The 11,776-nt window shown below is 31.1% G+C and overlaps 1 protein-coding gene across 2 annotated transcripts; it reads right to left on the bottom strand.

Moving 5' to 3' along the window:
* Positions 1-202: 202 nt before the first annotated feature.
* Positions 203-10,995, bottom strand: LOC100875781 (xibalbin-1). Of its 2 annotated transcripts, none has more exons than XM_003700786.3 (3): positions 10,443-10,995; positions 4,974-5,052; positions 203-2,116 (listed from the first exon to the last, which is right to left on the bottom strand). In XM_003700786.3, exons 1-3 carry the CDS (start codon positions 10,522-10,524, stop codon positions 1,981-1,983), a joined length of 297 nt encoding a protein of 98 aa, XP_003700834.1. In that variant the 5' UTR covers positions 10,525-10,995; the 3' UTR covers positions 203-1,980. The 2 variants fall into 2 exon arrangements, with proteins under 2 accessions (XP_003700834.1, XP_003700835.1); XM_003700787.3 differs by having other exon boundaries at positions 203-2,143; positions 10,443-10,973.
* Between the last annotated feature and the right edge of the window lie 781 nt (positions 10,996-11,776).

Genomic DNA, 11,776 nt, shown 5'->3' on the forward strand with positions numbered 1-11,776 from the left:
TCAAAACTATAAAATACATTATAAAATAATTAAAAGAAAACGTATAAAAATAAATATTTATGTACCATTGAAAAAATGAATTTTAAATCAATTTAGTGTCAGTATTAGCATAAGTTAAACACAAAAAAAAAACTTTGTACGCACAAGAAAAAGAATCACACAAAATAATAAAAGAACATGGTCGAGAAAATTACTTGTCACATATATAATATATATTATATTTCCATATAATATATCGGTACATACATGTACATCCACCTGTCCAATACGTTACGATAACACTCATTATTGTATTTTTTTTTCATTTATAATCGGAATGCATACACTTAGGTACGTCGAAAATTGAATAGGAGTTTTCCCGATATCCGAGACCGCGTGTCTCCGCTCCATTTGGTAAATTTCAATAATTCTACGAAATAAATCGTGATCATCTTCGACCGCGATCAAGTGGAAACACCGACGTCTGATTGGGAAAAAAGTGGCTAGGAGAAACACCAATCAGGAGACAGTATGTCCAAAAAATGTCTTCAATTGTCGCTCGATCGAAGAGGATGACGACCCGAAATCACTAAAGCGAGAATCGAGTCTGGTCGACGGATTTTCATACGACTAAACTGTCCCTTTCTATCCTAAATTTTATACAATTTATCCCTGACGAATAAATCCACGACAGACGCGATTCCCGTTTACCAAACGTTTCGAACGAAATTCCGTGGAGAATAAACGAATCTGTTACAAAGTTTATCGCTAAAATAATCGCTGAGCAGCTGAACAAAACGAAGGACTTCGAATTAGAAACACTCTTTCATTTATACTTTATCGTTGCGCTGTTCGAACTTACATTATTATTTATACTCGAAGAATTAGGTTCTTTAGACCGCTTTGTGTCTGCTTGTCGCTTTCGCGGCTGGTGTTTCTTATAAAAAATAAAGCGAACATCGAAAAAGGTAACTAGCGTTCTGTTTCGATTTTATTCATCACCGATGGGGTTTCTCTGTTCACGGATAACAGATCGTACAAGGCCTCGAAGTATTCGGTTGTTAGCAATCGAGAAGTAATTGACAGAAGTTTGAATTAAGAGGTTAAACAAAATGCAAACTTGAATGTTATGAGGGAGGTAGATTGAGGATACTCGTGGTCCTTGATGCAAATTATTTCAGTTAAATAATAATAATTCAGGTAAAAATTCATGCTTCAATACACATTCGGATGCACTGAGTTTTGCAAACTTCTCACTCAAACTTCGCATGTTTACAAATGAAATATGCTTATGTCTAATCGTTTTGTGTACAGATTTTTACGGAAGTCATAGATAAAATCTTTCGGCAAAATTCGTAGACAGAATGCTTTTGCAAAATTAATAGACAAAATACTTTAGCAAAATTCATAGACAGAATGCTTTTAACAAAATTTGTAGACAGAATGTTTTTGTGAAATTAATAGATAAAATATTTTTATGAAATTAAAAAACAAGATACTTTTATGAAATTAATAAACAGAATGTTTTTGTAAAGTTGATAGCACAGTATGTTTTTGCAAAATTAATGAACAGAATATTTTTGCAAAATTCATAGACAAAATATTTTTGCAAAATTTATAGACAGAATGCTTTTAACCAAATTTGTAGACAGAATGTTTTTATAAAATTAATAGACAGCATGTTGTTATGAAATTAATAGACAAAATATTTTTACGAAATTAACATACAGAATAATTTAAAAAAAATAAATGGACCAAATCTTTCTTTAAAATAAATATACAGAATGTTTTAAAAAGAAATTAATGTACAAAATATTTGTACAAAACTAACAAACAGAAAATACAGAAAAGAATATAAGAAAACTGAGAATTTAAAAAAAAAATACGAAATCAAAAGAAAAGTATAAGAAGTGTAAAAAATGATATTAAATCGTGCAAGAGAGTCGTTGCGTGCTGAGAGAAATATTTTCGTCGGAAGAACGTAGGAAACGGAAGACGCGTTTAGCCCCATTTCTGGAACAACCCCACTCGTTGGCACCGACAATTCGAGCCCCATAAATTGCATCTGCAACTGGAGCTGTTACAGCAGTCTTTTGGCCGATGGTCACAATTTCCGCCACGTTTTATGCAGGCTCGCCTAAACAAGTAAATCAACGAGGTACGTCTACTCGAGATTAGGAGTATCGGGCTAATGCTCTGTGAAGACATCGAGACATCAAGATGGCGGTGGTAGGGTAGAAATTATTTTTGTGGAAGAAAAATAATAATATATCAAATATTTAAGATGATGTATTGTCAAATGTTTATTTGTAAGATGATGTACTATTTTGGTGTAGTAAAGTCAGATTTGTGTGTGAATGAATCATTCGTGTGTGAATGAAGGGGTACTTCATTTTGAAATGTGTTTTACTTGTTATTGAATAAATTTATGAATTATTTGGGTAATTTTTGAAACTCCATATTCCTCAATTTCTGTAATTCTCAAATGTCCACATTCCCCAATTTCTACATTATTAAAATTCCATATTCCCCAGCTTTTACAATTTTCAAATCCTTTCCCAATTTCTACACTTCTAAAATTCTACATTTCCCAACTTCTACATTTCTAAGATTCTACATTCCCCAATTTCTATAATTCTTAAATCTCCACAGTTCCTAATTTCTAAATTTCTAAATTTCTAAATTTCTAAATTTCTAAATTTCTAAATTTCTAAATTTCTAAATTTCTAAATTTCTAAATTTCTAAATTTCTAAATTTCTAAATTTCTAAATTTCTAAATTTCTAAATTTCTAAATTTCTAAATTTCTAAATTTCTGAATTTCTAAATTTCTAAATATCTAAATTTCTAAATTCTTAAATTTCTAAATTTCTAAATTTCTAAATTTCTAAATTTCTAAATTTCTAAATTTCTAAATTTCTAAATTTCTAAATTTCTAAATATCTAAATTTCTAAATTCTTAAATTTCTAAATTTCTAAATTTCTAAAATCCTATATTCCCCAGTTTCTATAATTTTGAAATCTCTACATTTCCCAATTTCTAAATTTCTAAAATTCTATATTCCCAGTGTCTATAATTTTAAAATCTCTACATTTCCCAATTTCTAAATTTCTAAAATTCCATATTCCCCAATTTCTATAATTCTCAAATCTCCATATTTTCCAACCTCAATGTCCCCAAATTGTTATACTTTAAAATTTCGTATTTTCCAATTTCCGTATTCCCTATACCTCTACACTGTCACTAAACATATCCCCAAATTTCTATATCTTCACTATCAATTTTCTTCTTCCTATAGAATAGTCTTCAGTACTTCCATTTTCAAAACCTCATGTTTTTAAATTTCTCTATTCATAAATTTCCATAAAATTTCCTTCAAAATTCTATATTCTCTAATTTCCATATTCATCACTTTTTAAAAATGCAGAAATATGTATTCAAAAAGTGTGATTATTATGCATATAACAAATGTGATATACACAAATATAAACAAATGTGTATTCCACTACTCATCAACGTAAATGTACATAAGAGAGAATTAAATTCACTTTGATCTCTTTCTTTCTCAATTTTCAAACATACACAAAAAAGTTAATATAATGTTCATAAATTCCTTTGTATTAAAATTGTCATAGACACTATTATCGTTAAAAGAAACGTGTATGAAAGATTTCATCAAATTCATTAACAAAATTCCTGTGAAGCTCGCACACAATGTATTTCATTAAAAATTTCATAATTGGAGAACAATGCACGTCATGATTTAATAACTGAATAAATTGGACGATAAATTTAGACGATAAAAAAAGAATACCAAGGTGGGTTGAATTCAACCAGGAAGAGAACGATAAAACGTAAATAAAGTTAGGTTATGTCACGTGCCAGAATAATGGCATCAAGATAAAAGAGTAGCTGCTATAAGAGATAAGATTGCTGAAGCTCCTTGAACTTTGAGAGAAATATTAGCATAAAATTAATTATAACTTGGGTCGAATCTGACCCGAGAGTTTATTAACAGTAAATCTACCAGTGTGCAATACATACTTACTCTGAAATTAAAAATGAAATTGAAGAATAAGTAAGCAAATGATAAAACATGAATTAATATAAATATTGATTCTTCATCTTCATGAAAATTAGCAAAGATTCTAAAGAAATTGTTTTAATAAATTTTGTAAGTAAAAACTCGTAAAACTTGTAAGCAAGACTGTTTAACACTAAAATTACCAGAAAAGTAAAATGACCTTTTTACAAGTTTTACAAGTTTTTACTTATAAAATTTATTAAGACAATTTCTTCAGAATCTTTGCTAATTGCTAAGAAAATCACGATGTATTAAAAATTGGTATCGATGTGTTTAACACTAAAACTACCAAACTGGACAAATGACCGGTCCACAAGTTTCTTTTTATAAGGTACACATTTTGTTAAAGTACATTCTTTGAAATCAGCATTGATTTTCATCAAGGTAAAGAACAAATGTGTGTACTAATTTATGTTTCATCGTTTGTTTATTTATTTTTTAACTTCATTTTTAATTTCAAATTAAGTACACATTATATATCGATAGGTTTAGTGTTAAAAAAATTTAGGAAAAATTCAGAGTTGAATAAAATTTCAAAAAGTTATTGTTGATTAATTGTTGTAGTTAATCTGTTATAATTGTGTAATAAAATCAGGTTAAATACTAAAAGATCGATGAAATAAAACGATTTAAGATTGGTAATTAGCGTAGGAAAGTCTACAAGAAACGAGTAGTGGATGTCTAAAAATATGTAGATTGACTGTCAGACCGTGTTTGAATACATCTTTCTGTCGTTTAACATAATATACTATTATTATTATTATGATTTCATTTCATTATTGTAATATACTGTAGATTCTACTAGTGCAAACAATAAAAAAATTTGTTTAAAAATAAATAAAATTAATAATAAATTTTTGGGGAAGATGAAGATGAATATGATTGATATAAGAAAATAATAAATACTCACTTCTGTTGAGCAGCTCGCATCAAATTTTCTAATGCGTTATCTGTATAATCGGAATCTGCGACTTGTAACGAGTCTTCCTCTGTAACATCAAGAATATATATATTTATTAATATAAATTGATTAGTTTATTATGTTAGTTGAGAAAGTAGGTGGTGATATGCCTTATCGCTCAGAGAAGTTGCAAATTTGGCAATTTAGAATTAAAGAGATTGCAATTTGAGAAGTGGGAAATTTAAGAATTTAGAGATTTAGAAATTTAGAAATGTGGGAATAGGAAAATTTGGGAATTTAGGAATTTAGGTATTGGGGAATTTAAGAATTGAAAGATTTGGAAATTGGGAAATTTAGGAAGTGGAAGGTTTGGGAATTGAGAAATTTAGGAAATGGAACATTTGTGAATTGGGAAATTTAGGGATTAGGAAATGTGAGAATTAGAGAATGTGAGAATTGGGAAATGTGGGAATTGAGAAATGTGAAAATTGGGAAATTTAGGAATTTGGAAAACTTAGCAATTGGGAACTTTAGATTTGGAACATTTGGGAATTGGGAAATGTGGGAATTGGGAAATATGGGAATTGGGAAATGTGGGAATTGGGAAATATGGGAATTGGAAAATATAGGAATTCTGAAACTTGGGAATTGGAAAATGTGGAAATCGATACATTTGGGAATTGCAAAATTTAGAAATTGGGAAATTTGGAAATCTAGAAATTTTGGAATAGTGAAATTTAAAAATGGAGAAATTTGGGAATTGAGAAATTTGAAGATTTGTAATTTTACGAATTTGGGAATTCATCAATTGAAAAATTTGTGAATTGAAAAACTTCGAAATTGTATCAAACAGATTACACTTCAATCTCACAGATCTTGAAATACACAAAATCAACATCCCTAATAATTTTTCTCAAGACACAATCTTGTAACCTTCTCAAAGCATTCGCAAAAATCTTCAAATAAATCTATTTCACAATAACTGTTCACAATTTCAGTCAAAATACCTAAGACAATGACATATTTCAAAATCATAAAAAGTACTAACATACGTACATTCATACAAGCACATACACATGAAAATAAAGTCTATTACAATTAACCACTGAAAGATAGCACAAGATTTGCAAAGAAGTCTTTCGTATTTTACGCACTTCGTCTTCGTAACTGGGTCAAAATGACCATACATCTGCCATACGAGATTAATTGGCTAGGAATAATCTCCGCAGAATTCTACCCGCACAGATTCTACATGGGTCAAAACTAGCACGCCACGATAATTCGTTATCTGACTTCCCGCATTTTCTTCGGCGTTGTTATTCTCATCAACCACCACCGGGATTAAGGTAATCTAACGTACCACTTTTTCCCTCTGTTTCTCGTTACGACTGGCTGACATTTCGCCCCAGGGATTTTACCAATGTTTCAATATCCTTGCGACCTCTATAAACGTAGAATAAGGAAATTTCTCTTCGTTTTAAAGAACCGTGTACAATTATAAAGTTTACCTTTCTTCTGAGAAACTGTATGTAATTAACCTGTTCCCGTGCGTTGGCGAGAACACGTGAGAACTCGTGACGCACTTACAGTTCAAATGTGCAAATGTTACTTAAATTTTGAATACTCTATAACTTGAAATTTAGGTTCAACTATAAGTTGCATTATCAAGGATCCCTGAACATAAAATAGTTACAATATTTTAATTTTCTTTGTTTGTTTTAATTATAATTATAGCCCTGAATAGTTAGTCTTGACTGATGCATCTGACAAATAAATGGCACGGGAAGGAGTTAAGAAATGGGAAATTTAGGAATTGGGAAATGTGGAAATTGGGAAATTTAGGAAATGGGAAATGTAGGAATTGGGAAATGTAGGAATTGGGAAATGTAGGAATTGGGAAATATGGGAATTGGGAAATATGGGAATTAGGAAGTATGAAAATTTAGAAATGTGGGAATTGGGAAATTTAGAAATTGGGAAATTTAAGAATTATGAAATTTAGGGATTGGAATATATGGGAATTGGAAAATATGGGAATTGGGAAATGTGGGAATAGGGAAATGTGGGAACTGGGAAATGTGGGAATTGAGAAGTGTGTGAATTGGGAAATTTGGGCATTGGAACATTTAGGAATTGGGAAATGTGGGAATTGGGAAATTTAAGAATTATGAAATTTAGGGATTGGAATATATGGGAATTGGAAAATATGGAAATTGGGAAATATGGGAATTGGGAAATGTGGGAATTGGGAAATGTGGGAATTGGGAAATGTAGGAATTGGGAAATGTAGGAATTGGGAAATGTGGGAATTGGGAAATGTAGGAATTGGGAAATGTAGGAATTGGGAAATGTAGGAATTGGGAAATGTGGGAATTGGGAAATGTACTTTGTTTGATAAAATTTTGGTGAAGCTAGTTATGTTAATCATGTATAACGACTTAATTTTGGTATTTTATTTGATACATACTTGTCTAACATTCAATAGCAGATTTTGTAATTAAAATTATTGAACACATTTCTTATTTGTTGTAATTACTTGTTTTGCAATTAATTGTTAGGGTGCTTGTTTAAAACGTAGCAAGCTTATATTAAATTTCATTAATGAATACGTTTGTTTATTATCATTTTCTTATTAGAATTATTTATTAGTATTATTTTTGACTAATTATATTTGACTGGGATCATCATGCAAAAGATGACGAATAATTGTATTAAATATCAGAAAACATGTATGGATAACAAAAAAAAAAATAAATATCGTAAAAATACTTGAAATAAAATGATTACTCGTTGAGATTTACGATGAATGTAACACGGCGTTCAAAATATTAACACGTTGACCAGCGTCGTGAATTAAAAAAAAATGTGAAAAGAATTCGAACAGAAATAAAATAATTTTAATCATACGAGGTAACAAATGAAAATCTTAAATTAAAAACTGGAACAATTTGTTGTATACACAATTGCAATTATATGTAGTGTGCCATGAGACGCAAATTTATTTCCGCTGTTGCGGGCAACATTTTAATCTGCACACGGGGTGACTCGTGTTTAGAATAATATACAAGATTTCGTTTCCTTTAATTATATAAATCGTGACCGTAAATTCTAAACGAAACACTTCACTTATTACAGATGTAAAATGTTAAAATTTTAATGATTTAGCTTCAGATATGTTTTAAACGTACGTGGTAAGTATACGTATGAGTATAATTTGTGTAGACTGTATTAAAAAGAATGATTTCATTTTCTATTATTAAAAAATAAAATTAGAAAATAAACATGTTCTGAATAAATTTGTAATGTAGTTTTATTTCTTAATTTTTTATTGTCCGACGTGTTTAATGTTTACTTACAAAGTATCTTCGTTTATTTTAAATTTTATTGCAAAGTACTTGTATTATACATTTCCATTTTTATTTTGAAGTATTTATATCAAGTATTTTTATTTTTATTTTCAAGTATTTATATCAAATATTATTATTCTTAATTTTAAGATATGATATTAAATACTCCCCTTTTTATTTTAAGTTTTTGTATTTTTATTTCAAAGTGCTTATATTAAATGCTTTCATTTTTATTTTAAAGTATTTATATTAACTATTTTCATCATTCATTATAATTTTAAAATACTTTTACTAAGTCAAGTAATTTTCACTGTCACTTCTGTATTCTTTAGTATTTTTGCTTCCACTTTATTCACAACAATATTTAACTAAATAAAAAGTACATTTTCCAAATGTAAAACGTTTACTAAATAAGTTTACATTTACATGTAAAGCATTTAAGAAAGTTAACATTTACTAAATATTAAAAAAAATTTGATATGTATGAATATGCAGATTTAATCATACGTCACATATATTCAAACCAAAATTGGACTGATCAGTTTAATGTCTGCAGTGAAGTACAATTAATGCAAAACGATGATTATGATCATATCACTCCATACGAATTAATTCATTTTAACACGATTAAGGCTACTCGATTACCCAATAGGTTCGAAATACGCCGGCTAAATGCGTTCATCGGTTTCAATATGAAAACCGTCAAATAAGAATGGAAAATCGAACACGTGTCTAAAAATACACTACGATATTGTCTGCTCCCATTCAACCATCCATATACAATAAACATTCGATATCTGCGAAAATTACCTGTACGATATGTGCAAAAAAGTTAGTCCACCACTGGGGTGAAAACATATGTTTATTAGTGACATTTTCCTTATAAAACTGATATCAAACACGATAAAATTTGTACTACATCTACGAGTTTAATTAACCACAAATGTTCCCAACGAAGAGGCAAATAGCAAATGAAAAAGGAAGACACTGTTATCGTGACAGGCGGCAAAGATCAAATGTCTGTTCTATTATCTTCAATACTAATACGTTGCAAACCTCTATTTTCAGTCCGTATTTCATACAATTTTTATCAAAATATTCATGACATTTTCCCGATTAAAATGATACCAAACACGACATAATTCGAAACACATTTATAATAATTTATTAGAGTGATTCGATATAAGCGAAACTTGGAATTACAGGTAAGTGTCCCAAATTACGTCGTGTTTGGTCTCATTTCAATCAGGAAAATGTCACAAATATGTTGGGAAAAGTTTCATAAGAAAAGAATCAAAAATAAAAAATTTGTATTCTTGCATTAGGATTGCCCCACCGATTTGATGCTGACTTGTTTACATTCGGTCTTCGCTCGCTGTCGTCATTTTCATCGCCAAAACATCAATCAATCGACCTATACGAAGTGAACGAAAATTCAGACCCAAGGGATTCGCAGACGTCGAATATTTACTGTCTTTATCTTCTCTAATCACGCAGCAATTGTATTCAACATATTTACTATTCACGCATTAATACTTGTTAGGTCGGTATAAAATTCTATTAAATATTCCAATATTAAAATTGTTAAAATTGAAATGAGAAGTTAACAAGGGGTTGAAATATTCGTGTTTTTACAACAATCCTTGAAGCAAACTTTAAATTAGAAGCTATATAACAAATATAACTTGTTGCAAAAAACAAGAAATATTTTTTATAATTTCAACTATAAAATTTGCAAATCACATGTGTTCAATAAAATTTAATATGTTCTATAGTATGAAGTATATTCAATATACAGTAACATGTATATTAACATAAAATTTAACATGTTCATAGTATGTAGAAGATATATCAATGAAATACTCAATAAAATACGAAGACTGAATATTTCACATTGCAAAGTAGTCGACAGGTTAAAACACATACCGCTACTCTGTTAAAATCAGATCAAACTTGAATCCTAATCTAACATCTTCCTCAAACAAGAAAAAGCACTAAAGTCTCCAACATCCTCAATAAACCATCCCCCTTTCAATACCTCTTCATAATCTCACTCTCCCTTAATTCCCACAAATCACGTTTCACGAGCACCTAAACACTCACACGTAACAAAAAGCCTGAATGAACTTACCATCGTCGATATAGGGGCTACCAAGGGTCCCATCAGCGAGGACCACCAGCAAGAAGAACAACCACAACAAACAGAACTTCATGACTTCGTTCGGATAGTGCTGCTTGTAAACGATTGATCCTTGCTGAGAGTTCCGGCTCGAGGCGAGAAGGATCGTTCCCGTGGATGTCGTGTACCTTATCCTGGCCGTGGCCGGGGTGCAAGTGAGGTTTCCACATCGGAGTAGCAGCTTATATAGACACAGGAGGCGTGGCGATTTCCCCCCACGAGGATCTCGTTGCAGAGGGTGAGATCTCCAGGAAGATAAGACTCGGCTCCACGGTCGTTCGTGGTGTCTGAACACCGTTCCAGTGGTTATACTTGGCCACCCGAAGGGGTGGAAGAACAAGAGAGGGATTCTTCGAGGATGAGTACGCCACCCCGACGAAAGGCTACCACCCTTTACCAAGAGCAACTGGTTGCGAAGCAACTGGTACTCTCGCTCTGCCTATCGCGATTATGTGATCTTAACCCTCTAAATCATTGCTAAGGGTGAAGTTAAACTGAGGACTGATTTTTGGTGCCTCTCGTGAAAAATTTACACGCTCCTTGTTTATCTACTGCTAGCGTGAAGTCTGCTGGCAAACTCAGGACTGATTTTTGAAACCGCTTATGGAAAATTGATACGCTCCTTGTTTGTCTATTGCTAAGGGTGAAGTCAAACTCAGTACTGATTTTTGGAACCTCTCCTAGAAAATTGGTACGCTCCTTGTTTATCTATTGTCAAGGGTAAAATCTGCTGACAAACTCAGGACTGATTTTTGGAACTTCTCATGGAAAATTGACACACTCCTTGTTTATCTATTTTTAGGAGTAAAGTCTGGTGATAAACACAGGACTGATTTTTGAAACCCCTCCTAGAAAATTGGTACGCTCCTTGTTTATCTATTGTTAAGGGTAAAGTCTGCTGACAAACTCAGGACTGATTTTTGGAGCCTCTCGTGGAAAATTGACACACTCCTTGTTTATCTATTTTTAGGAGTAAAGTCTGGTGATAAACACAGGACTGATTTTTGAAACCTCTCGTGGAAACTTGATACCCTCCTTGTTTGTCTATTGCTAAGGGTGAAGTCAAACTCAGTACTGATTTTTGGAACCTCTCCTAGAAAATTAGTACACTCCTTGTTTATCTATTGTTAAGGCTAAAGTCTGCTGACAAATTCAGGACTCTTTTTTGGAACTTTTCATGGAAAATTGATATGCCCTTTGTTTGTCTATTGCCAAGAGTGAAGTCAAACTCAGTACTGATTTTTGGAACCTCTTCTACTAAATTGGTACGGTCCTTGTTTAGCTAT

This window comes from Megachile rotundata, chromosome 12 (genome assembly GCF_050947335.1).
Source record: "Megachile rotundata isolate GNS110a chromosome 12, iyMegRotu1, whole genome shotgun sequence".
Taxonomy (NCBI): domain Eukaryota; kingdom Metazoa; phylum Arthropoda; class Insecta; order Hymenoptera; family Megachilidae; genus Megachile; species Megachile rotundata.